Source organism: Balearica regulorum, chromosome Z, assembly GCF_011004875.1.
Source record: "Balearica regulorum gibbericeps isolate bBalReg1 chromosome Z, bBalReg1.pri, whole genome shotgun sequence".
Taxonomy (NCBI): domain Eukaryota; kingdom Metazoa; phylum Chordata; class Aves; order Gruiformes; family Gruidae; genus Balearica; species Balearica regulorum.
In genome coordinates this window covers 47,110,008-47,137,884 of record NC_046220.1, presented here as the reverse complement: position 1 = coordinate 47,137,884, position 27,877 = coordinate 47,110,008, and the positions used below count along the sequence as shown (strand labels likewise).

Sequence of the window (27,877 nt, the reverse complement as noted above, 5' to 3'; positions counted from 1 at the left end):
AATGTGCTTTCAGCCAGTATAAAAGTTTAATCTTTGAATAAGGACACAGTTCCTAACGTTTATTAAATGAACTTGGCTATCAATTCCATTGCTGCTCAGTAAGCCATTATGATTAACTTCAGTGTAGGCCAGCTGCTATGCAATTGTTCTTTTGTGCTTCTTAATACCTAGCTATATGTTTGGGACTTTGGGAAATAGAAAGATATTATATAAAAAGACAGAATATTCTAGAAAGATGGAGGAAAGCACAATTTAGGTCATTTACTTGGTTTTAATGTCCTTGATTAGGATCACATTCAATGAAGCACCAATCCACAAAGCTAGAGGATCTTCATGAAAAATAAAAAAGCCTCTCTCTAATCTCTAATTATTTTTGTCCTGTAACATGAAAACAGATCTATCCTTGCTTGCTTAACTATATTTACTCTGCTTAAGTGATTCTTTCTTTGTTTCATTCAATTGACTGCAGTGGGGTTTTTTTTAGTCTTGACTAATTTCAGAAGAACATACTGTTGGCTATTTTTTGTTAGGATTTTCCCTTTTAGCAGGAGAAAGTCAAGAGAAATCAAAGTGAAGCTAAATAAAATAGTGTTCTCCAAGATACTACATATACTATATATACTAAACCTCAGGACTGGTTTGCCTTCTGTCGGGGTGTGTAGCAGAAAAGCCCTCCATCATAATCAACCCCGTGAACATAGGAAACTCAGGTAGTTTTAGGTAGGTCATTTAGGACTGCACCTCCCTTGTACATCACAGACTTTAGTTTGAGACAGGAGGGACCCCTTTGTAACAGTACCTTTTAATGATATGAAACAAAGTGAAACTATCATGTAGAGAAAGTTTGTCTCTCCAAAGGAAGTTAAATTTATAAAGCTGTTATTGGTTAAGTGCATACGTGGTTAGTCCTCTCTTCAGAATAATGTCTAAACAGCTTGTCCATTTTTAATTCAGGTACCTATCGGTCAGGTATGAAAGACAGATTTATTCATTAAAACAGATAACAAACAACAGCTATATGTGTGTTACTAATATTGTTGCACTATTTCTTCCTCTGCAGATATTTATAAACAATGAGTGGCATGATTCTATCAGTGGTAAAAAATTTGAAGTCTTTAACCCTGCAAATGAAGAGAAAATCTGTGAGGTTGAAGAAGGCAACAAGGTAGAGTTTTCTTTCCTGCTTTTAACCCTTGCTTTAACTCTTCATCTTAAAAACAGGAAGGCAAGCATCCATCTGTGTTGATGTAGCACATCACCTGAGACATGTACCTACTTCATCCCGTATACCTTCTTCTGCACACATAATTCTTAGCTTTTTTACTACGCCTTGGTGCTGTTTGTAAACAGACACTGAAAAACTGCTTTACTCTTAGGACCTTGCTCATATGAAGAAAGTTCTGAAGAAACATTTTTTGTTAATTTTTTTTGTTAATAACATTGATTCTTTTTGTTATCTTTGATCAGTGATATTTAATAATTTAACTGAGTATTTTTGTTATTTTTTCCTGGCTCTTCCTTACACAGTGTTTATTACACATTTATACAAGACTTTTCATTATAGATAGCATGAAGTGGGCAAATACTCATTTTCCCGCATAGATTCTGTGTAGATGATCATTATCATTCAGCATTTTAAGCTATAAACATGTGTTCTCAATACTGCCCAGTTCAAAAATTTGGTTTTATGAAAAATATATTGGAACGTAGTCCTAAAAAAGACTCTGGAGCTGAAGACAACCTATCAAATAGACACTAATTCCATCAAAATTAGTTTCCTTACTGCAAGTTGAATTGATGAATTTAAGCAAAGGACTAAAAAAGATTGTTGACATCTGTAAATATGCATTTATTTTTTTTATATTTATGAGGTTTCTTAGTGCAAAATTACAGATACATGCCATGTAATCGAAGATATAATGAAAACATAAGCCCTCAAATAAACAGCTCTGTATTTTTGTTATATTATCTATTTTTCTGCTGAAAAGAATACGCCTAGTGCTACCATATAGTTTAAGTGTAAGTTATCAAGTAGGGGAGTTAGTTTTTTAAATAGAACAGACAATGCTGTTTAAACAGTTTTAAAACTGATTACTAAAGAAATTTTTTTATAAACTCTGAGACAGTAAGTATGAGAAGTGAATGTTCTATTTCCAGTTCACAGGTATAAAAAAAGTGATGACTGTGACTGAAAATTAAATTGGTTTCACAATTACTGTTTTGGTTCTTGCAAGTATTTATTTCATTTTCTACACTTTCCCCTTCAAAGTCAAATTTTTGCATCTAAAAGTGAAAAATTCTCATATTTCTCACAAAATGACATCTGATGTTCATTTTAGTCAAGAAATATGCATATCTAGAATCATCTGTATAACAAGTGTGTTTTAAACTTAGCAGCAAAATGTCCATTAAATACCTTTTTATCCATGAGAACTGCTATAAAACCTATAAGCTGTATAAGTTCACCAAAAATTTACTGCCAATATAATAAGAACAATCTCTTTCAGAATATTTGAATTTACAAAGATTCAGTCTGAAATTAAATGCTCTTTCAAGAAATACTTAGAAACCCAGTTCATTCAACATCCTATGCTCATTGAATCTTAGTTGCTTTGTTCTGTAACTTCACCATGAATCTCCTGATAAATTTGACTCAAATGCCATCTGTCTAGCACAAGAGCAATAGTGAACACACATTATTAAGAAGGTCATAGCGAAGACACATTTTGAATTTTTTGTAAGACAAAGATGGCTGAGAAAGTCTGCATGAATCTGCCTTTTGATAATTTAATGTATCTATGAATCATGAGTTCTTCAAATGCATTGTTCTTCCTTTTCTTTAGTCCCAGTTATTTGTGTATAGTGCTCAGTCACTGAGATTATTTCAGGCTCTTATTGTCCTCAAAGAATTTCATAAGCATGCTGCTGTCTTCTGAATCATACCTCTCTAGAACCATACATGTTTTTAATGTAAAATATTACTTCTTCTACCTCTTCTCTATTCAGTGTTTAAAAAACAAATTACATTGCAAATCAGGTTGGCCTGACATTTGATCATCCTCAAATTAAATTACTCATGACCTGCAACTGTTCACTTACCATTCAGAATTTTCGTAGCTTTCACTCCTTACGAGCAATCTAACAACTTGTTAACTAAAGAGACAATACTGTTCGACACACAAGTTTGCTTTCTCTCCAATAATTTTGCAAACTAATGTGTAATGACAACTGCTATTAACTAAATTGCCAAGTGAAATGTACAAATCTAGTAAATTGCACAGTCATTGTGAACCTAATATTCTAGAGCCTAGTCTTTAGATAATGAGCCAAGAGATTTTAGGAATTTAATTTGTGTGTACAATAGGGTTGACAAAGGGCTGTACACTGCCTTGCAGTGGTATTTAAAAAAAACAAGTGGAGATTACAAAGCACAGACACATATGTGGGTGGGAACTGTTTTCCTTTCAGTTTGATGGCTCTTTCAAACTATTCACTAATCCTAAAGGCCCCTAGTAATAATAAAGCAGCTCAACAAATGGTCAGTGGGATGCGAAGTAAACGTACTTCTGTAAAAAGTCTAAACTAGGTCTGAAAGGAGCTATCAGTCTTTACACTCATGGTGTAGATTTATGTACCCAAATTAAATTTCCTACAGTGCAAGAAAATCTTTTTTTGTCTTACTTTTCATTCACAGCCCTATATTAGCTTTATATAATTTTTTTTCTGTTTTAATTATTTCTGCATTTGTAGTAGACAGAGCACGTGGCACTGTAGTTTTAATTTACATCATTCATGCAAGTATGTCTTCTGGTTTCTTCTTGTCTCTTTTCCAGTAAAGGCCAAGGCAAACACCCCAAGTCATATTGCAAAGCTGTAAAATAGTTATGATAGAAAGAGATGAGAAAAAAATGAATTCAATATTAATTGAATGCAGTTTTCTAGATCACAGATAAGTGATGAGGTATTTGATGATATTCTGACAGATTCTAAAGAAAAGTAATTCTTTTTAATCTGGTAGATTTCTGCTACCTGATGCAGGTGACTAGTCAATATTATCGTACAATAACGGCTGTGCTATTTGTAGAGATCCTTCCTATCTTTTTTGCACACTTACTGGAAAGAACTTCGGGAATTCTGTGGGCCTCCTGCCTAGCATGTCTGTGCTGGGCTTTCCAAGCCACTTACCCATCCCAATCCTGGGTTTTAAAAATTAGTTGTTGGCTACCAACATCAGTTAAAGATTCAAGATCTGGTTCCAATTTAGAAAAACTGACTTTAGTTTGACTTAGTCAACTTTGCTGACTTAGTTAACCTTGATAGTGATTTTCCTGGAGGATACTCTAGCAACCGGCAGTACAAAAAAAGAAAAAAAAAATAATTAAAGAAATCCTTTAAACAATGCATTCAAATTGCTCAGGGAAATGTGCCGTATATAGATTCCTCTTTTTTTTTTTTTTTTTTCATTTTTAATTTTTTAAAAAAACCAACCAGAATAAACTTCCTTCTTTTTTGTCATTGCTTTTCTGGGAAAACTTTTACAAGAATTGTGAAATATAGGAGAATTCAAAGTACTAGAAGTTTTTTCTCAAGAGATTTTTAATTCAGTTTTATATATTCTGGAACATCCTCGTACAGAAAAAAGTTTCATATAATTCATTGTACATTTTCCTGCTATAGTGAAAGCCAAAGGATACATAATAAATCATGCTATTAAAAAAACATTAATGAACTGATAAATTAGTTTGCTTAATGCAAAGACAATACTTAGACTTCAGAATATTTAGGCTCAGCATTTTAAAGCTGGTAAATTAGTTAATTGTTAAAATTATTTTAAATAAAAATGTTCTTTGAAACTTTCAAAAATAAACGCATTGATTTGTCATCCTCAATAATAAATTTTTGTTCATTTTATGAAACATTCTAAGGAACAAATTTTTCTAACCTGGTTTCATCACACCAGCAGATACTTTTAGATAATGTTGAGTACTTAAATATTTAACTTACATATTTGGGCAACTCTTTGTACATAAAAGAGATTAAATTGCATCAGCAGTGTAATTGGTGGGTGCATCCCCAATTGCAGACACTAGAAGGCAAACAGTTTGAAAAACTAGATTTTAAAAACAGAGTTGCGTAATATGTTTTTATTTTAGAAGCTTTGAGAGCCCATTCATTTCTCATACAACTTCATATTGCTGAAATGATAGCAGAAGTGTTTGAAAGAAAATAACCCATGTATCTAAAACTACTGTACTAATTCTGATTAGATTGGGGTTGCTGTCACGTATTTATCTTGCAAAACACCTTGCACATTTAACAACCAACAAGACTGATGACAGAATCAATTATTGATTGTATAAGTTTCTCTGTTTTCCCCACAGGAAGATGTAGACAAGGCTGTTAAAGCAGCTAGAAAAGCTTTTGAGCTTGGGTCACCCTGGCGTACAATGGATGCTTCAGAGCGAGGAAGACTCTTGAATAAACTGGCTGACTTAGTTGAGAGAGATCGGCTGATTTTAGCTGTGAGTATGATATGTGAACAAAAGACTGGGGGGGGGGTAACAAACTATGTCCTGATTTTTAAAGAAAGATATAAGCAAGCATAACATGCTAAATCCTTGGAAAGTCAGATTGTTTCGATACTTGTTTTTCATCTGTATTGCAAATGGACCTCATTAAACTGGCTTGCACACCAGTCTACTAACACCCCACATGCACAAAGTACTTGAGTATTTTATTAGCTTTAAGATGATACTTAAGCCACCTACAATCAACGTAATTCAATTGTTGATTTTTAAGGACACACTAACATAAACCACGTGCTTAACACTTGTCTAAACCAAGGCCTGAATCAAGGCCTAAACTCAAAGCCTGGCTCAGCACTTACACATGATACAATTCAGAACTCGGAGAAATTTTGAATTTCATGGCTATATATTTTGTTATCACTGGTCCTTCACTGACTTTAGCTTGCAACTGCCAATGAGTGAAAAACCTTAACGAGAATCAAAAGCAGCAATGAATTGCTTATTAGCAGGAAGAACATAGAGGATGGGGAATGATGTCCTGCTTTTACCAACTACTATGTATGGGCCATTTTACCACTCTGAGGAGCAGACACATAAGCTATTCCACTACCACACACCAGTTATGCACCAAGGCAAGAAAGAACGTTTAAAATAGAATTGTACCACCAGTTTGATAAAGTGTAGTACTCTCCCCTCTTGTTTTAAACTGCACATATGATGCTATTATTAAGACGATCCCTTTGCTATTTCAAGCACCTTCTGGAATTAACATTTAGGCAGGATAATTGTTTGCACTATCCTGAAGATGAACCCTGCTTTTCTGCAAACAGTGCCAAAAATTAAAGAGAGCAGAAGGAGTATCCAGCGTTCAGGATCACCACTCAGACTGATCTAGTCACAATTTGAACTACTTAGCCATTAGCTACAAACCACACCATTGATAAGCTTGTAACATTTAAAGCTTCAAAATACGTAAAACCTGCAAAGAATCTATTGCCCACTCTATTGTCCTTATGGCTGTAGTATAGCAAGACATTTGCATAAGACATTTGCATATGTCCCAAACAGGTTTCTAAAAAAAAAAAAAAAAAAAAAGAAAACTCAAAGGAACTGAGGTTATTTCCCTGAACTCCAAAGTCTACAACTGTCAAATTTACACTTTTCTTCAACACAGTCAATTCTCCAAAAGAATCTGGTCATTTTGATAGAGACTGATAATCACCTAGTTTTTCAGGAGAAAACTTGAGTAGCAAGAACTTATGTTCTTAACAATGCTAGATTTATTGGAGTTGAGAGAGACAAAATTTTAAGTGTGTTGCATTTTTAACAGGAAAAGTATGCCCCCTTGTCAGTTAAATACTGGATAAGCTAGCATTTGCTTCTCTATTGTACAGCCTTAGGCATTACACATGCAAGGAGGATGGAGAAATAATCTTTTTTCCACAGGAAAGCTGAAGTATTAAGTTAGTTTCTGTTCCTACTTGCCATTTTCATAATATGAAAGTATTGCTTTTCTCTGGGGCCCCTCCCAAGTTTCTATTTTACTTTGTTTTTATTTCCTACACCTTACTCACATTTTTAACTACTTTTCCCTTTTAGATGAGGCGTGTTTGAATGAAGTGCTTTCCAGTCTTCATCAAAATTAAGAGAGATTTTCTTCAGTCACAGCTTATCCTAACCACAGAACTAGTACTATAGAATAGCAAATAACCATGTAAACACTAGACATCAAAATAGACCCCCAAAGCTCATTGCAAATGCATTTTCCTGTGTTCACGCATCTTGGCTAGGATCAAAATTATACTATTTCAGTGTTTCATACAATGATAAGATGGCTCTGTTGAAGCTCCAGAAGCTCAACAGCCATATATGTAGACTACTGGAAGAAAAAGTCAAAGCAAGGTACTGAAAGAGCCACTAAGAGTTCTGTTTCTTAGGTTTCAGTCTGTTGTGATGTTCAGAGCTACAGAGTTCATAAGTTCGAGGCCAGGGAAGACTTTTCTCCCATGTCCAAACAGAACACCACAGTGCTGGATATGCTGCCTGGAATGACAAAGGCATATCTCATTTAATCAGTTCCTTCTTGATGAAAGCCATCAAGCATTGCTGGCTTCTCCATTCTGTTCTCTTCCCAAGTATGATATCTGCAGTGTGTCCAGTTAACTAAAACTGCAGACCTCACAGGGCTGTTGTTGGTGAAACCCTATGCTTGCAGGATCAGTCTGTAGACTCAGCCTGAAATGCTAAAGAACCTTGGACGTACAAAACAACAAATTTAGAAAAGAAAATAATATTCCTAAGATCTCATTAGATCTTGGAACTATAGTTTGGGGGTTTTCTACTCAGCATCCTAACAGGATTGTTGACAAAGCTGAAGGTCCACAGTGTCTCTGTGCTGGAAAACTTGAGAAAAAAATTCTACTAGTGTCAAGAAAATGTTGACACTATTTAAGAATTGCACATGGTCTTTAACTAGATATTCCAACAATTAGAGGTATTAAAATGCCATTAATCCAAACCACACTCCCTAGATTTGGCTGGAAATCAACCTTATTTAGTGTTGCTGTCTCTGTGGGATCATTAAAGCACTGTGGGTGGAACAGAATTGGCCATCTGAAAAGTACTAGATGTTGAATGAATATTTGCTGATTTTTATTCTCAAAGTTTGTATCTGCCTGGCATGGAGATCCATGGTATGGAGAGTCAGGCCTGGCTTCAAATAAGACCAGTTAGTTCACTCAGTTAGTAGTTAGCCAGTAAAAGAGTATCTTCTCTATAAATATTTATTTTTCATAGTTATTTTTTTTCAGTTAAGAGTTCTTGATAGCTCAGATCTTTCCTTTGCACATCAAACACTCAAGGTATATTTGGGGTATTTTATTCCATGCTTTGAGTCTTCTTACACATATCAGTTGCTAATCACGCATTTATTAACCACCTAGAAAGATGTGCTACAATAAATAAAAATTGCAGGGCCCTATGTTAATGTGACAGTTATTTCCAGGAAACTACGGCCTACCTTTGGTGTTAGTGGCTGAGGGAGGCCACTCATTTTGTTTGCATCAGTTATTAGTGCAGACTCCCAGCTGATCTTTTCATCTACACTGGTAGAATATCTAATATAAACCTGAACAGTGTAACTGATTCAGATGGGAGAAATGCTATTGTTTTTTCAGAATATCTCACCATTGCAAATGGGTCCGTGATCATCATACTGCATAGCTCACTATGAATAAACCATCACAAAAATTTCTCATTTGTAAATTGCTACCTTGGTTTTTTTCAAATGCTAAGTGTCCTTCAGAGTGGAATTAATCTAAATATTTGTACTAAATTTGAAAACCTCGGAACTGAATAGCCAAAAGCTAAATTACAAAGTACAAGCATGAGAACCATTATCAATATTTGATATTAACTTTTTAATTGCTGTTGTCTGCAGACAATGGAAGCCATTAATGGGGGGAAACTCTTTTCCACTGCTTACCTAATGGATTTAGGTGCCTGTATCAAAACGTTACGCTACTGTGCAGGCTGGGCTGATAAAATCCATGGGCGTACTGTTCCGATGGGTGAGTAGTTTTGAGATAACAAAAGTACAGAACTGAAGCCAATGTGATCTGTAAAAAAATGCCTTTTTCTAAAAGGTATGCAACACAAAAAATATCTCAAATGGGAAATAATTTGGATAGTTCTTAATATAAGTTTTTTAAGATTTATCATAGTGCTTGGTTTAAACATTTAGTGCCGTTATTCACTTTTTTTTCTTGTTCTATACACTACTAGTAAGTACTATTTATTGACCAAAAGATTTTAGCCTGTGTGTACATCTAAGTCTGATAGGTTACTTTTGCGTAGTAATATATAATTTATGCTGAGGTACAGTAATGAAAACCAGGCATTTGCTTATTAAAGCTAAGATTAGCACAAACAGTAATATTTGTTTCAGTTATTGGATAATGTATTAGGAAGATTACTAAGATAGGAATGAGGAAACATCCCTCTATTTTGCTGAAATTTCATTCCTTTCCCTCTCCCATTAAGCAGCTCTATGTAAACATTGTTTCTAGATGCCTTGTCTCAGGACAAAGAAAAGAATGGTAATAAAGAAGGAATTAAGGAAAACTAGAGTGATAAATACTTCCAACTTTTTGCGTCATGTAGATCTCTATACTAGGCTTAATGGAACCCATGTTTATTTGAATCAAAGAGAATTTTATACTTAATGGATTTGATTTAAGCTAAGATCTAATATTTAAAAATGTCTGATATGTACCTAGGATTGCAAGTAGCTTTTAAAAGAGCACTTTCAAAAAAAAAAAAAAAAAAGTGATAAAAGAAAAAAGAAATGAGGAATGCTTATTGGTGTGTTGTGTGTACCATAATGAGAAGCAGGGTTATCACTACAAAAAGTCAGTCAGACTGGCAGAATGAAATCTTGGAGCTATGAAGAAAGTAGATATTGAATCCAGATGTACTTTATGGTTGTTTTTTTGCATAGTTAAGATTTTGAAAATATCATTTATAAGTAAAATTGTATCCAGATAAGTTTAGTATCCAACTTTATCTTCTTTCTGATTTAACTGTTTCTCACAAATACTTTGTCTGAATGTCTAATTTATTTCTTCTTCCCTTAGATGGTAACTTTTTTACATTTACAAGACATGAGCCTATTGGTGTGTGTGGCCAAATTATTCCGGTAAGTTGTAAAACACAAATATTCTTGTTACAAATGGAAATGTTTTTGAAAATGTGTCTATGCAAGCACATTTGTGAAATATTACCAATCAGAAAATTTCAGGTCCTGAAAGACAGATACTATCCTGAGTACTCATCAAATTCTGCAACAGGGAGTTTTCGATGAGTCAGTCCAGTACAGCCTTGTCTATCTCCTCCCTGTATAAGGAGGGAAAATAAACTGCAAAATATTGACTGATAGATTAGTTTGAAAGACAGAATTGTGTTTTCTTGGAACTGAAAGAATTAGAAATAAACAAGTAGGAGAGGGTAGTAGTTAAAGCCTATACACAATATTCTCCTTAGGACCTGGAATATCTGTTCTGCTCCACACAGCATCCTGACAACTGGATCTTTCTGACAAAGTGTCATTCACCATGGTTGATGGTACAAGTAACAACAAAAAGAACATGTCCAATAAGCACAGTGATACTGACTCGTATTTTCCCAAGCTCCTGCTTGGTGCCTAAATTCCCAGTTTTAAAGTCACTTATTTTAAGTGAAGGTTCAAAAGATCTGCCTGAGTCTGAACATCCGAAACACTGGGGAGCTCAACTTTTAAACTTACTTGTGCAGTCTACACAGCTTCATGGGTTGCTGTGAAAATGGTTATATTCACTAGACACTCCTAATCCACCCACATCTTTGAACATGGTAGGTGTGGGCAGCATGACCTGACCTGCTCGACAGCTTACCGGATTCTGAAATAGATAGCTTGTCTATCAGGTTTGCTCAGACATGTGGGTCCCACACATGTTTCTGATGTGTTCTAGTTGAGCTTGCAGATTTGCTATCTCTTTAGACCACCACATTGATTTAGAGAACATCACTGGAATATGAATCCAGCCTCTAGAAGAGCTTGGGAATCTGCTAGTTTAGATTCTCTTGTAGGTCAGCACGAAATATTTCAAGCAAAGCACTCAGAGTCAAGATATGCTAAAGAACTAGACACACTAGATGTGGCCACTTTAAATAACATTGCATCCTGGAATTATAAGCACTTACAAACACTGGCTTGCCTTAAAAAATGTTTAAGGACTTCTGAGTATATCTTTATTTTCTCTCCATTCAAATGCAAACCCATCAATTTGGAGGGTTTTACACAAACAAAAAACTTTGAGGACTATGTGAATGCTGCAAAACACTTGTGCTAGCTCAGCATTTCTCTTTGCCTTCTATTCACACAGTTCCACTTTAATGATGAAAATGCAGAAAACCCTGTAATGCCTTACTTTGTGTTATTTGTGCTCCTGTTATTTTTGGGGATGGGGTGAGTTTGAAATGAGATCAGGAGAGAGATAAAGAACAGTTGCGTATATACTCCTCCAAACCTTTCTGACATAATAGATAACTGTTAATAGCCTTTTTCTTTACTTTCATAAAGGTAAGACACACTGCATCTTCTGTGCTGAGGCTCATGCACTCAATGCTTCCAAAACTATTAGAAATATTCACAAAGGGGCAACCCAATTTTCCCCAGCCATGTTGTCCCTCATACTGCTGAATATGGGGTCTAAAGGAGTCAGCTGCCCTGCAGTCTGGCTGGACTGACTGCAATAGAGATCTGCCAGTGAAACCTCCAGGGGAAAGGGCAGGGGCAGTGTTACATATTATTACCTTGTCTCCCTTAGAAAACTGAATTGATGATGGATGTGATCATTTAAGATAGCAAAACTCCCAATTTCACCACTAATCCAATAACTTTCTGTAAGGCTCTGTTGAAGGAGTACCCTTAGTGTCTCTTGAGCTTTTAAGTAAAACCTTGGACTCACATATACCAAAATCACTGGTCTTTGTACAGCACGGCTTGCCAGTTACTTTTTAAAAATATCTTCATTCTTAAAGGAGTTCAACAAAGAACTCAACCACCAACCAATTGTCAACCACCCAGTCGACAATTTGCGCTATTATCATAGAAAAAGCAAAGGCATTTAGTGATGTATTAGAAATAGTATACACCTTCTTGTCTCTCTTTCAGTGGAACTTCCCATTGGTTATGTTCATCTGGAAGATCGCCCCTGCCCTTTGTTGTGGAAACACAGTGGTTGTCAAACCAGCAGAACAAACTCCACTGACTGCCCTTTACATGGGATCCTTAATTAAAGAGGTAAGTCAGCAACAGCAGTTTTTTGCCCTTCTCAGAAATTTAAGAGTATACTGCAGCTGAAGTGCCACAGAGGTAATATAAGCCAGGCTGCCCTCTGCAAGTACTTCTCATTGCATGTCTAGCCTTGTACTATGGAACTTACTGTAAACCAGTGAAGCAAATCCAGGGCAAAAGCATGCATATCTTTCAGCCTAGTCCACACACAATAAAAAAACCAACCCCACAATAGCAATTTAGTAAACTTCATTCCTTGGCAAACATCTTTGTATTACAAAAGCACAGTACCTTTCAAAGTCAAAAGCAAACAAGGAGTCAAGAGCAGAGTACTTAAGAGTTCACTGGCAAATACTTTATTAACATAGTTATCACAGAAAATGACCTGTTTGTACCACTAGTTATTACTATTTCTTAATTGAACAAACTTTTCATCCACCTGTATTTATTATTAACAGAGAGCTGTAAAATTGAACTGGCGACTGCTGCCAAACTAGTGAACTCTATACACACAGAAACTGGGAGAACGCACTTTGTGCTCTTGAACACAAGGAGTGTGGTAGTTTCTCCAGTGTCTCCAAAGTTACGTTTACTATTGTGCCCAGCCCAGCAAACACCCGAAGAAGAACAGTTAAATAGTTTAGCTATCTTGCTTACCAATAAAATCAAGAAATGTAATGTATCATGTTTGAAGAGTTGGCACAAAAGTCAATAATCACCAGCACAGAAACCTTGCAGAGTGTTAACGGAAATGACTTGGCACATTTTATTATTCTGCTTTCAAAACAATGATTCAGCAGAGCATACTGACTGGTTATGCATTAATATTTCACAGAAACTAAATGACTATCAGTAAGGAGCCAAGTCCTGCTCTTATTGCATCACATAGTAAATGCTATTAGATAATATTGAAGAGGAGGAATTTCTTTTTAAAAAATATCAGAGATACCTTCTTTATTAATTTTTAACAATAAGTATCAGAAAGTATAGTTCTCTGAAAAAACAGCTTTAGAGAGAAAGTAACTCTGCTCTGAGTCTCATGAAATATCTGTTCTGTTATCCTGATTTCCTGAAAGGAGAGCTCGTAAGAGGGAATGTGATCAGTGGCCCACTTTGTATGCACAAAAGTGCATACAAAAGTGGTAATGACTGGTACAAAACCAGAGCGTTTTTAGTAAAAGGAAAGGTGATTCTCATTTTACCTATTCATTCAGTGTTCAAGTGAATGAGAAGCTTAAGTATATAATTGTTAAATTTCTTTGGTCTATTATCTGGTAGATATTGTGGTGCTTTAAAAAAAAGACAAATATTTATCTTATCAAGTACTTCAAGATTGATTCACCCAAATCTAGCTGTTTTAATTTACACCCAGATTACTCAAATAAAGTTGGAGTCCAAATTCCTGATAGTGATCAAAACCTCAGTGATCACTTCAGAGGCTGATTTAGACTTGTTGTGAAACTATCTGAAGATCTAATTTAAATTTCTACTTCTCAAGTGTCCACATTTTTTAAAAAAAAGTCACTTTTGGTAATCCTCACAGTCCTCAATACCCTCACAAGGCTCCTTTGCTAATATGTAGAGTATAGCTTTTAATACAGACATGGAAATTAAATGCCATGTAAGACCGTGTGGATTAGTCCCATAAATATGTTCTTACTTTTCTCTACAAATTGAGTATGAAAAACAATGCTAAGCAAATGGAAGAAACCTCATTATCTCATCAGTTCTGGGGTAAATATTAATCTAGAATATTAAATGAGCATAAAATGCATTGATGGAATATATCTGAGCATGAATTCATGAGGAACTAAACTTGCTTGAACAAAAGTAATTGTCTGGTGTCCATAATGCAGGATGAGGTTTAGAAACTGTAACTCATCAGCTGAAATTCACCATTTTCCAAATTAAATTGGAACTTTTGCATATAATTCCAAAGCCCTGTTTAATGCTAAAAATAGACTCATTTAAGTGATAATACACAATATGCATCCTTTTTGGTCCTTTAATTCTATGCTTGCTCTGCTTTGTAAGTACCATTGAGATCTCATAGCTGCTTGATAAGCTGACAGGAAATCCAGCCGCACTTCACATGTCCATGGAAGTTTGCCTATCAGTCTGTTGGAAGAAAAATAACTTATTTTGCTTATGAATGGAACATAACAATAGGTTTGATTTGGCCCACAGGAAAAGCCTCTTTAAATAGAATATTTGCAAGGTACTGGAACAGTTGTATATCTCAGGTAGCCAGCTTTTTTCATGTTTGGTAGCTGATTTGCCTCTTTTGTGCTATAAACTCTCATCTTGCCTACTCTCTACTTTCAACCCAGTCCAGAGGAAGAAGCAAAGATACTGAGTTTGAAGTACTATTTCCATCATTTTTCTTTATAGAATTTCAATGTAAGTCAGCAGATCATTAATTACATTCTATCTAGTGTGAAGGATAATGAGCAGAAGTCAGCAATCACACAGGACAATTCAAATTGCTTTAATGAAGCAGACACAAAATTAAGCAATCTCTACACATCTGACTGGCGGACAAAAGAAAAATAAATTTATTCCTTGTCAAAGGCACTGAAAAAGAACTAAAAAACTAAAATATAATGTTATTTTTTTAAAAAAATAAAGCGCCAGTTCAAGAGCCTAAAAGACAGGTGAGAGAAAAAGGACGTAAATCATGTGAGAACAAACACATTTGGGGCTCTAGGGCTGAGAATAACTGAATGACTGAGAAAAGGTGGCTGAAGAATTGAAAAAGGAAGTAAGACTGTATGAGACATGTTCTTCTAGTCATTATCCTTCCCCAAATTTACAAGGTTCTCTCTTCCAATTCAGGCAGGATTTCCACCTGGAGTTGTGAACATTGTGCCAGGCTTTGGACCCACTGCTGGAGCAGCAATTTCCCACCACATGGATGTAGATAAAGTAGCTTTCACAGGCTCTACAGAGGTACTATAATGAATGCAAGAAAATATAAGCAGGAACTGTGCCCCTCTGATTCCCAGTAATGATTTAATGTCTAACTTGTTCTATGTAACTGTTTTAACTTTTTTCTTTCTTTTGGCTGCCGGTTTGTTAAACAAAGTCTGTTTAATGATTTGTTGGTTATTATTAACTTTAAACATATTTAAACAATGTTTGTATTGCAGGAAAGCCCTTCAAACAAAGGCACTCCATGAGATACAATAGGTTCTAGTATATCAAAGCGATTTTAAGTCTTGTCCTTTAAAAAGAAAACATTTTCATAACTTTTTGTTTGTGTCTTTTAAGAATAATGATTTTTAAAAATGCAAAAAATGAAACAGGCTGTGCTGCATTCTCTTTAATTTTAATAACAACAGGGTGCTAGGAAGGTACTTCAGAAATCTCATTCTTGCTCTGCACACAGTGAGGTGAGGTGATGGCTTTTTGGTATTTGGTGTGTGGTCTTAGAAGAGATACGTTTGAATATGTATCAGTTTAATAATTGAAAGGAAGGTCACTGTTAATTTTCCCTAACTTTCACTCTGAAGAACTGAGAGTGATATGATTGAAGATTTCTCAGTGCAGGCATTATATAACTATAACCTTAACACAGTACATTATACTATCTGTCTGTATGCACGCTACATGGAAGAGCTGCCAAATCATCTTTTAACTTCTTGGATGTACACTCCAAAGATAAATATCATTGCCTCATGTCAAGGATCAGTACACACAGAGTGCAAGAGCTGTGTTTACTCTTAGAAATCTTTAGCTCCAAAGTAACAGGAAAAGAAAACAACCCCAAAATCTGACATCTGAGAAATATCTCACAGATGTTCCCAATGGACATGAACAGCTACGATTCCCAGTACCCCAAGTCCCTCCAAAGGCAGGTGGACCAGAGGGTGTATTCATAGACTTTGGTGACAGTCCTTTTCTTCTGACAGTGTAATTTAGCAGCGAGAAACGAAGGCAGGAAGGCTGGCAGAGGAAGGAAGCTACCTGATGATTACCTGAACATGTGAACAGTTACAGACCAAAGCCATAAGGGCTACAAGCAGATTTTCCCTTCACAATTCTTCCAGGAAAATTCATATTAAGTAGTTCCTTTAATTGTGCCATCAAGAAAAAGAAGCAGGGTAGGGGTTCTGCCTCACAGTGTCCATTTTGTCTTCTTTCTTCTCAGGGAGAAACTGGAATAAGGAAGACTTGGCCATGCAGGCAGTTTAGATATCTACTTTTTCTCTCATACCGTTTGTGCATCAAAAGCTTTTCTCATGCATAAAAGAGAGGAATTTCCACTTAATGGAACTAACTGGCAGAGCAGAAATCAGCGTCCACTTTAAATTACAGATACAAGCAAGTAGAGTGGTGGTAACTAAAAAAGCACCAGAATTTTTGGCAGTCAACATGAGTGTGTCCAGGGCGAAACTCTTCTGGAAAGAATTCCTGGTTTGTAAACTGCAAGTCCCCTGTACCCTGACTCTTCAGATTTCTTTTTTTAAAATTTATTTTTCATTTCTGCAGTTACTGGGATAGTAGACAACTGTGAACTGATTTTCACTTTTGAGAAACTCAGAAAAATGTTATTGAGGTCATAATAATTTTTTTGAGATTAAGCTGTCTTCTCCCTACATTTTAGGTTGGCAAACTGATCAAAGAAGCAGCAGGGAAGAGCAATCTGAAGAGAGTTACATTGGAACTTGGAGGAAAAAGTCCTAACATTATATTTGCGGACGCAGACTGTTAGTAGCATTTTTACTACATAAACCTACTACTTTTGCAAGTCCCATGTTCTTTGTCTTTTCTTTGTCAGTAAATTATTTGTCCCTGTTTAATGAAGGACTAGTTTTTAATGTTTTCTGGTCATGCCATAGTTTTAAGTTAGATTGCCATCAAAAATTGGTGGCTCCTGAACAGATATGAACCTCTGACAACCTGTCCACCCTTACTGTAATTAAGGATCATACTTATGCAACATTGATGCAGAACCAGATACTAGATGGACCTTGTGCAGGTTTATTAACTTTCTAGCTGAATACTCCTCTTGGTACTGCTGATAGGGCAAATAATGTTGAATCTGTATTTCACACAGAACATCTGAATGTGTGTTTGTCTGGGTGTACCCATGCTACTCTTGAAAGAGTAGAGTTGGACATAGTACAGGGATTAATATCTGTGTTTTAAAGGTCCATAAATGCAAAAAGTGCTAAAAAGGGAAATATGACGCAGTGACAAAGGTTTGTAAAGAATTTATGACATGATTGTTCAAGTTTATGATCTGATGAACTCATTTCTTTGCAGTGGATGCTGCTGTGGAATTTGCACATATTGGTCTGTTCTACCACCAGGGACAGTGCTGTATTGCAGGATCTAGGATTTTTGTAGAAGAACCTATTTATGACGAGTTTGTTCGCCGGAGCATTGAACGGGCAAAGAAGTATACTCTTGGGAATCCACTGTTGCCTGATGTACAGCAAGGCCCTCAGGTGAGTAATGTTATGTGTTTCCAATGTAATTGTGACATGACATCACACTTTAATATACTTCTAAACCTATTGTTGCATTAGTGTCAAGGCAAAGTAAGGTTGTCTAGTGGTTAGTCTGGAATATCAAGAGGAAGAAACTGCAGTGATGGTTGCTTGTGCCACTATCATAGGCCTAAGCATGAGATTTCTTTCCCTTTTCTATTCCTTTTATTATGGAATGGGAACAATTATATAGAAGTTAAACACTTTGAGAAAGCTCCAATGCAACTGCTGTAAGAGTGCAAGTATGATCCCCGTCAGAGATTGCTAACATTATTTTCAAATAGTGCCACTGTGAGTGAGTAGCTAGAGGAAATAAAACTTAATAGTGTCTTTTCCACTTTTTCAAGTGGAGTTAGTGTTTCATTATGCTGCTCTCAGTTTTAGAATATTGCACAATTAAAATGCATTATCTTATACTTTTTTCTGTTTATGTTAAAGGTTATGACAATAGCCTTTCCATTAAATGAACGCATTTCACCTAGAGTCTTATTCCCATGTTAGCTTGTTCTACAGGTTATATACTTTCTTGGCAGAGCTATTACATATATATTTGATTGTCATAGAATAAATGAACTGTATTAGAGACAAAGCAAAAGCTGGACACAAAGCAACTCCTTCATATTCAATAATGTAACATGTTCTTCATTGGTTATCATAATCATTTTATATAATCAAAGACACCAAGTAAATTGCAAAACTGCATTCCAAGACACACAAGCGTTGGAGAATTTAAAAACACTGAAGATGCTATTTTGATATCCTGCTAACAAGCTAATATGTTCAGCTGAATAAATTTAAATGTCAGAGGACAGGAACGTTGAAACAAATAAACTTCAGGTGTCTGGTGTACACCTAATACAAAACTAACAGGAATCCACTCTTATGTTATTGTGGCTTTACTGAGTTTGAAATTCATGCTAACAATTTAAATGAAAGATGAAAGTAAACTTTTACTGAAAAAAAAAGGAAGGTTAAACATGTTAAAAAAAACATTACTGAAAACATTTGGAGGAGCATGAAGACTCTTTTCTCCTTTGGTGTCTTCATTTGCCTTTCCTGACCTCTTCTCAGCATGCTTTAGCAAAAATCTTAATTTTTTTCACAGGTTAGCAACATTTCTTCTTTTAGAACTGGTATCACCCCATTTAATGGAAAATTGTAAACATGGTTTAGGTGCATTTTGTGGTAATTTAAATATTTCTCTTCAAATTTCTTGCTGTGTTTTGACTAATTCTTTCTAGAAACAAAAAATTATAACCTGTATCAGGCATATACACTGTGCTGTCTTGTTATAGAGACTTCTTGAAAGCGGTATTTGTCCTCCAGTTCACAGCCTTTCTGGCACAGCACATGCCTCAGGCAGCAAGGTTGGGTAATGCTTTGCACAGTGGGCACCAAAGAAGAGCCAAAGGCCCTACAGGAATGCAAAAGATCATATATATGCTAATTCACACATTATTAAGAAAAATAATGATGATGATAATAACAAAAGAAAGACTGACAACAATGTGAGCTGTTTCATCTAAACCTTGTCTTCTCTTCAAGATGTTTATGCACAAGAGGTATTTGGCCACCAAGGTAGCAGAAATTTTATGTCTTCAGCATGCAGTAAGGCAATTGTTTGAAAGAAAAATGACCAAGGGAGCACAGCAAACTAAAAATCACATCCTCATAAATTCATATCCTCATAAATATAAGCTTTTATCACAGGTTTAGCTAATAGCTGTTTAGTCTAACATGCATCCAGGATTCCCCAGAACCTTTGAAAATAATGTTGTGTTCTGTGACCATGGTAATACTTGTTGCTTAAAATGAAATGCAAGCATTTTATTGCGCAAGTTAGAGAATAAGATACACACCTATTCTGCTGACTGACGAGTATGGTCACAGAGAAGAAGCTTCTCTGCAAGAATCTCCCTAGAAATAATCTCAGTATCTTATTGAGCCAGTGCTTGAAGGGCTGAACTCTGAAAGAGTGAAGGAAAGAATCAGGAGAATGGAACAAAGACAAAAACAAAAAACAAGCAAACAAACAAACAAAAACACACAAAAAAGAGTGTTAGAGGCCTCTACCAAACAAGCTTTATGATTGAGTTTTTCTTGAAATAAGCATTATCTTGTGCACAATTTCCCTTCAGGCCTGATGTGTGATCTGTTTCTAGTGCCCATTTATACTATTTCCTTTTATCTACTTCTTCACTGAAAATTGGAAGGGGTTAGAGAAATACAATCCCCTATTGTACGGCCACCATAAACTCCTTTTCCAGCCAAAGACCATACATGTTGCTATAGCAGAGTCATACTGCAATATGCTTGGTTGAATTTGTTGGTAGGCTTGGGCGAGTGGAGGGGCAGAGATTGGCTTCACATTGTAAACAATCTGCCGTCTATGTTTCTCAAACCACAACTGTAAATGACTTTATTCCTGTGATAAATCAGAATGAACTGAAAACCACATTAAATTTCAGTTATATTTTTGTTTTGCTTTTTAACTGTCTTTAATGGTTTAGGAAAACAGTATGGCCAATCTACCAGACCTAGTGAAGTACAGAAGAGTCTTCCTGGCTAGATCAAGCCATCTGTTATTTCTACTTTTTCAGAATCAAGCTCAGCAATTTTCATTTTGATGAACCACTTGTAGTTGGCAAAAGTACCAAGAAAAGTATAAACTACATTCATTTTATAGATTTTTTTTTAATTTTTTTTACTAAGGAAAAAAAGGATATCGGTCCCTCTACAGCTGATTCCCCTATGTCAAAATTTCTGATTACTGGTCTATCTGAGAAAAGCCTGCAAAGTTTTGAGAAGTTAGTGACAAGAATATTTTCAGGGCTACCCAGATGTTCTGCTTCAACACATGTGATTGAACAAAGCTGGAACATTGTTAGGTTTTGGTTAATGAGGTAGAAGAGCAATTGTTATCAGTGTGTGCTGTTTTCATCCCTGTAATATCTTCTCATTTAGATTGATAAGGAGCAGTTTCAAAAAATCCTGGAGCTAATTGAGAGTGGGAAAAAAGAAGGAGCCAAACTGGAATGTGGAGGAGGTCCATGGGGAGACAAAGGTTACTTCATCCAGCCCACAGTTTTTTCTAATGTTACAGATGATATGCGCATCGCCAAAGAAGAGGTAAATAAATTCTTGGCAGTACTCTCACCGGAGATTGTCTGCTTAAATGTTGGTACAAAATATCCATTTAGAAGGTCAAGTGACTACATAAAAATGCTCTCAGTAAATCTGTTGTTCCATCCTGGTGGTGGTTAAAATGCTTTTCCTGGTTTCTGATGCCCATTTCACCAACTCAATGGAGGTGAGGGAAAGGAGTATGAGGCTGGCTTGCCAACAAAGGCTCCATTTTAAGCTGGCAGTAGATAAGGAATGTTGAGGTTCAGACTGTTTACATCACCACATACTGCCCATGTCTCACATAACCAGAGTCACAGTAATCTCTAACATTGAAAGCACAGCTTATGAACTCTTTGCACTGCCTAAGGAGCCACTTAAGTTGGGATTTGGACAACATATGCACCAAGGACCTATTTTGCAATAAGAGGAAATAGATTGTGTGTCCACAGGCATTTTGTGGTGGCAATTACAGCAAAGCAGAGTTTTGCCTCTGCAGGGTTGCTTAACCTAGATCATTTTGCAGAAATGTCTACACAACATTGAAGGAGCTTTTACTGACCCAACTAAGGTGGCAGTGCCGTGCAGCAGTGATCATCTGCAAGGAAAGGGAGTTAGGAATGCAGAGTGGCTATGTCATTAAGGAAAATCAGTTCTGTAAACACAACCTCAAAGTCCAGTCATGACCTCTTCTCTGTGGTTTTTATATTCATCTTGATTAGCAACTGCTGCAATTGGTGTCCATTATACTTCTTCGTACTAGAAAGCTCCTTCAAAATTGTTACAAATCTAGATGTTGTTTTATATATCCAGCATACTGCTGATGCAGTCTGCTGAACATACCTAGTACATTCAGCAAGAGTCAACGGGCTGACTTAAAATGAACACCAGATCATCTAAAGTAATTGTGAAGGGGAGAGACCTGTAAAACAGGAGAGAGCTGTATGAGAAATAATCATCTGGTTTGTTTCTGCCTGCCTGGGAGGCAGGTAGGAAACTGCAAAGAGGTATGTTTATTCACAGATCTGCTAGTTTCCTTTGGGTCAGCAGTACAAGAACTGCTTCTCTCACACTATTTTGAGTGTATTGAATAACGAAACCGCAGAGAGCCAAGGCAATTAAAGAATATCCAGGTTCTGAATCTCACAGCTTGAATAATGGGGTAGCCTTCAGTTGTTTTCTGATCTATGTAAATCAACCCCTGCAACTCTAGTTAGAAACTAGCACTAAACACTGTGCAGGAAAATCAAGTGGAAAGCTCAGGATCTATGTAATTAGATGTGGTAAAGCCCCCCCTTGCCCTACACAGCCTTGGCACTGTGTGGTGGGCATGGGCACCTCTGGCTGAGAACAGAGTGGGGGTAGTGGGAAAGCCGAGCCTGAGGGACTTCTATCTCACATAACGCCCATATGGAAAGCAGAGTGAGTTGTTTCACTTGGCAGTACTGCTGAGCAGTGCTTGCAGAGATTCAAGGCCTTTTCTGCTTCTCACATCACCCCACCAGAGTGTAGGCTGGGGGTGCACAAGAAGCACAAAAGACCTTGACTCTGTGCAAGCACTGCTCATCAGTAACTGAAACATCCCTGTACTATCAGCACTGTTTTCACCACAAATCCAAAACATAGCCCCGTACTAGCTAGTATGAAGAAAGTTAACTCTAACCCAGCCAAAACCAGCACAACTTCATACTACAAAAATCTTCTCTTTGCATGAATTTATACTCATTTTTAGAACTCTGTTTTGAGATGTACACTCTTGATTAAATTAATTCAGGAATAAGGCCATCTGATAGAAATAAATTTTTAAAATATAAATTAATTACAATAGTAAGCTACATTAGTCCACTTCATATGTTTTCATATCTGTCTGAAACAGATATTTGGACCTGTTCAACAAATCATGAAGTTTAAAACTATAGATGAGGTTATCAAGAGGGCAAACAATACTACCTATGGCTTAGCAGCAGCAGTTTTTACCAAAGACATTGATAAAGCACTGACATTTGCAGCTGCTCTTCAGGCTGGAACGGTGTGGTAAGTAATGGTTTTTTTAATTCTTTCTTTAGAACTGCAGGTGTCAATGGCAGTAACTGTAGAACATTTTAACACTTCTTTGGGTGTATGCTTTATATTTCAATTCCTTGCCATCTTTAGTGAGGTAGATTAATGTCATCCTCCTGTATCTCTCTTCCTCTCACTTCTCCATACTTAAAGTGCTATTAAATAAATACTTCTTGTAAGTCTTCACACAATTGTCCTGTAAACTTAGTCTGAAAAAGGAAATTGACTTGCTAAAAAGGAAATACAGTGAGAATGCCATTTCCATTTAGGATCTGGGGATAGCTCACCACATACTTAATTTGTGGGGATTGTTTTCTGTACCGTGTAAAGAAATTAATTATCTGAAGTTCTGTGGCCATTAACCTGGGCAGAACATCCACCTGTGATGGAAAAGATTGATAAAATGTGGTTGAAGAAAGGAAGGAAACACAAGTGGGGGACAACTACTACAAGTACAAAGACAAATTTTTCCAGAGGTGGAAAACAAAGAGGCAGCTTACATAGAGCTGAAAAGGCAAAGGCTGAGAAACGCAAGAGTGAAAGCTTGGAGGAATAGCAGACTGAGTCTAATAACTATCACTGACAGAGACCTGTATCTCCCTACAGTTATCTCTGTGCCTCGGAAAGAGAAAAATAAATTTACTTGAACACAAAACCTGTGTCCAACATACATTTTATCTGAAAGAACTTGCAACCAGCACAAATTCCTGCCCAGGTCCTGTGACATAAAAACATATGTTTCCTAAAAATAAGTTAACATATTTGACTTAGCAGGCTATATTCTCAAAATGGAAGAAAGTTTAAAATAAAAGTGGAATATTTGGTTTTTACTCTTACGTGATACCTGGTCTGTCTAGGAATCCTTAATTATGAGTAGAACTTCTTTTGTTGAAACCAGTACACTGGCAGCAGGAGAAATTATAAGATATCAAAGTAGAGAATATGTGATTTGACAATGTTGCAAGACAAAAAAGAGCTTCTCAGCTAGGGAGCAAGATGCACATTCTGCCAAAAATCTTCATGCTACAAATTCCCCTGTGAAATTCCTTTCTTAATCATTATTGTATTTTTGTTCTCAACCACAACACAGAATACAAAACATTGAGTAGAACCAAACAAAATTTCCTAAATATATACTGAGGTGATCCTAAATTTAATTATTGGAAGTATACCTGCAGAAGACTTAACTGTGACTAGCCTTTGGTTTGAGAGCTTATGCACTAGTTAGGAAGGAATTTTATCATAACTATCAAAGACTGTCACTCTGCGTGAAGCCCCTTGATGAGCGTTAGAACCCTGACCATAAGTATAGTTTCTGGTAACTTTTTGTTTCTCTAAACCTTGAACTACACATATTTTTTGCAAATGTATTACTCAGATACAGTTTGTGAACATCACCATGGACTTTTTACAGTCAACAGAAAAGCACTGATTTTTCAGAAGTGGAAAAAGTTGTTTCATACTGTCAAAAGTAATTTTCCTGTTCTTCCAGGGTTAATTGTTATAGTGCAATGTCTGCTCAATGTCCCTTTGGAGGATTTAAGATGTCAGGAAATGGACGAGAAATGTAAGTAAATACTTTTGAAAATACAGATTCACAGGAACTGCAAAATGAAATTCCAAAACCTAACTTTAAACATTCATAACTAGCATGACCAGTTGGAGATTTTGTCAAATTAGTTTATATAGTGTATAGAGGCTTCATGTTGTAAGAGACAATGTCAAGTAAAGAATTCCTCCATAAAACAAATAAGAAAATTACTGATACACACTTTTTCAAAATCACCATTTTTAGTAGCTTGCAGTATACTGATATGCAAAACTGATTGTTAAGTTTATGGATTACAGTTTTTGCATATATGTAGAAAAAGTCATTTGCATGAAGATATACATGTGTATAGTTTGTGGAGCCCATTTAAAATGCTAGGTTTTTGAAAACACAAACATGATTTAGACAAGAGTTTTCAGTTTAAAAGTCTTGTGACAACAATGTTTTTACAGTACGTTCCAGCTTAATCAAAATTTATGACAAAAATAGTCCTCTGTAGTCTTCAGACCTTTGGTCTTTTCCCAGACTAGAAGTGGGAGAGTATACAGAAATCATAAGCCAATCAAATTCTTTCAATCTTCTAAGATTTAGTCCAGTTTCAATTTGAACCATGTCCTGTCTTACCATTATCCTGATCTTCATATTAGCAAGAGAATCATGTAATGTGTTACATCATGAAACATTTTATATGGTACATGTTCATTACATTATGCAGACTTATGTCTTCTGGGTTGGGTTTGGTTTTGGGTTATTTGGTTGGTGTTTTTTTTGTTTGTTTTTTTTTTTTTAATGTAAATTGCAAGCACTCCTTTGTTAAAAATGCCATCTATCTGGGAACAACAAATTATTTTTAAAGCAATGAATAAAAATTAAAATATGTATGTTTTCTCTTTTATTAAGCCAAATGCATAGTACTTTTAATGAATAATGGAATTAATTAAAAATATGTGTGCAGGCAAAGTGCTTCAGAGCTCCTTTTTCTTTTTCTCTTTCTTTTCTTTTTTTTTTTTTTTTTTTTTTAAGAGGCAAAGGCTAGGGTTTTCATGCTTGCTCATCACTGGCCTCAATCTGCTCCTGATGGCAAAGCTCCCACTGACTTCAAAGGAAACAGAGTTATGCCAATACTGAGAGCTTTAGAAAATGTCAAAATGAAAAAAACCCAATTATTTAGGCCATTACTATCAAGGACTGTTCTACATTTGCTGAGTGCCAAAAATTGGGAGATCATCAATTCTGAATTACAGCCTTTTGCTGAAATATTTTGGGGATTTAGTTGCTGGAAATTGCAGGAAAACAATGATAGGCTATCATAAAGATTAATATTCTCTATAACAGTGAATTTTGAAGGAGTTAAGTTTTTGTGCAAATGAAGTTTTTCCTAATGCTTGGTTCGAAATCACGATTAGTGGACCAATAAAAATATTCCTGTTAAAGGGCAAGGAAGGGATCAGCACCAGATAGATGTCTGCCATGGAAAAAAGTTTTGTAAACATGTGGCAATCAGTTTTAGGAGAGGCAGAAATATGTGTGAAACAACTGCACTGAAATAATCAGGAAATCAATGTGTCAAGCCATTGAGCTCCTTGAATGCCAGAATAATATTACCTGTGTAATACTTGGAATGATAATATCATTATGAATTAAGCTACTGAATGTCACTTACTAACAGCATGCCTCTTCAAAAATGAAGAGAATCAGCATGAGGGTCCTAAGCACAGATTTCTGTTTTGCTTAAATATGTATCTAGTAAGATGGCAGTGAGAACTGGATAACATTATACTGTAGCAAACCCTTGTTTGTAAAATGATCAACTATGTCTAAATAGTTTGACTGAGTCAGATGTCAAACATCTAGACACACAAGCAACCTTCATCTCATCATGTAAAATAAAAAGGTAGAATCATGCTAATAAAATGTCAGTAAGATTTAAGTGTTTTTCACTGTCTGGGAGATTTCATTATGTCTCCCATTTACTTGAGATGAAGCATCTATTCTTTGACTCTGGAGAAAACTCTTGGCATCAGAGGAAGGCCTTTGCAAATAACTCAGGCATGCTTGTGAAGACCTAACATGTGCCTGATGTGCTGCACAGAAAGCCAGTTTGGAAATGCACTAAATAGATTAAATGTCATTCTTTTGCACAGAAATGAAATTACTCTCTCCCCCACTTTTCTTAGGAGACAGTTGCTATAGCTTTTCAAAAGGCTTACAGCAGCAGTCTAGCTGCACAGATGTCTTCTGAATATGTCCAGTGTATTTGTTATACATCTGGCCAATTGCACAGCACCACCGAAAATCCCATCCAGGACATAACTCATATAAAAAGCATTAGCATAAATATTGCTCTTGGTTCTCTTTTATCTAGGGGAGAATATGGCCTTCATGAATACACAGAAGTTAAGACTGTCACAATCAAAATCCCACAGAAGAACTCGTAATGCTGCTTGAGGTGCAGAATTAAGCATCTTCAAATTAATCTGAAAAGGCTATCTGAATTCTGAAAAGTTCTATGTCCCAAATTATTCATTAACCTTTTTTGCTTTCTGATTGTATAAGAGGTACTTGCTTACATTAACAATGTAAAGAATAACATAGAAAATCTAATGTGACTAACTGAGAAAAAGAAACTTTAATGTCTGGTACATGGTTAACTAATCGTGAAATTTGTGTTCAGAAGTAACTGTTATTGTCAGTGGAAGGTCTCTGTAATGCTATGAAAATGTTCTTTTTTCAATATATCATACAGGTACTGTTTGAAGTTGTGTGCTCTTCTAAATGTTAGATGGCAAGCTGTCTTTGCATTTGTTATTCTTTGTGGCCTTAACAAAAGCACTTATGAGTAATTAGCAGATAGATAGATACTTTTCTCTGTCTTTCAAAAATAGTAGACTTCTTCTAGATATATGTCTTAGACTACTGAATTTGTTCATCATACTACACAAATGTAATCTGGTTAATATTAAACAATATTAAAATTCACCTTCAAAACCTAACATTTCTCCTTTCATTAGTCTTTTCTATTACACTGGTTTAACCCTGAGCACTATGTAGCACATATTTTATATCCTTAAAGAGGCACTACTGTCTCAATGGTGTGTTTAGATCATCAAAAGAATACTGTATCAGCTATGTGGAGACTAAAGTCCCTAATACTTTCAAACTATTATAAATGGGAAAATATGAACACATAGAACACTGGACAATTTGGAAAGAGCCAGCTCTTGGCTTTGTAGTTATCAGTATATAAAAAAGTCTTAAGAGATAAGAAGCAAGAAATATTGAAAGG

The 27,877-nt window shown here is 35.8% G+C and overlaps 1 protein-coding gene across 1 annotated transcript in view; it reads left to right on the top strand.

The window, feature by feature from the left end:
- Positions 1 to 27,584, top strand: part of ALDH1A1 (aldehyde dehydrogenase 1 family member A1) — a 36,442-nt gene extending 8,858 nt beyond the window's left edge. The window contains exons 2-13 of the mRNA XM_075740322.1: positions 1,061 to 1,165; positions 5,382 to 5,522; positions 8,968 to 9,097; positions 10,163 to 10,224; positions 12,241 to 12,369; positions 15,199 to 15,312; positions 16,970 to 17,072; positions 17,632 to 17,816; positions 20,823 to 20,987; positions 22,858 to 23,015; positions 24,535 to 24,609; positions 26,957 to 27,584. Coding sequence (XP_075596437.1) covers positions 1,061 to 1,165; positions 5,382 to 5,522; positions 8,968 to 9,097; positions 10,163 to 10,224; positions 12,241 to 12,369; positions 15,199 to 15,312; positions 16,970 to 17,072; positions 17,632 to 17,816; positions 20,823 to 20,987; positions 22,858 to 23,015; positions 24,535 to 24,609; positions 26,957 to 27,029 — 1,440 coding nt within the window. The 3' untranslated portion in view covers positions 27,030 to 27,584. The remainder of the gene's footprint in view (positions 1 to 1,060; positions 1,166 to 5,381; positions 5,523 to 8,967; positions 9,098 to 10,162; positions 10,225 to 12,240; positions 12,370 to 15,198; positions 15,313 to 16,969; positions 17,073 to 17,631; positions 17,817 to 20,822; positions 20,988 to 22,857; positions 23,016 to 24,534; positions 24,610 to 26,956) is intronic.
- Positions 27,585 to 27,877: the final 293 nt, after the last annotated feature.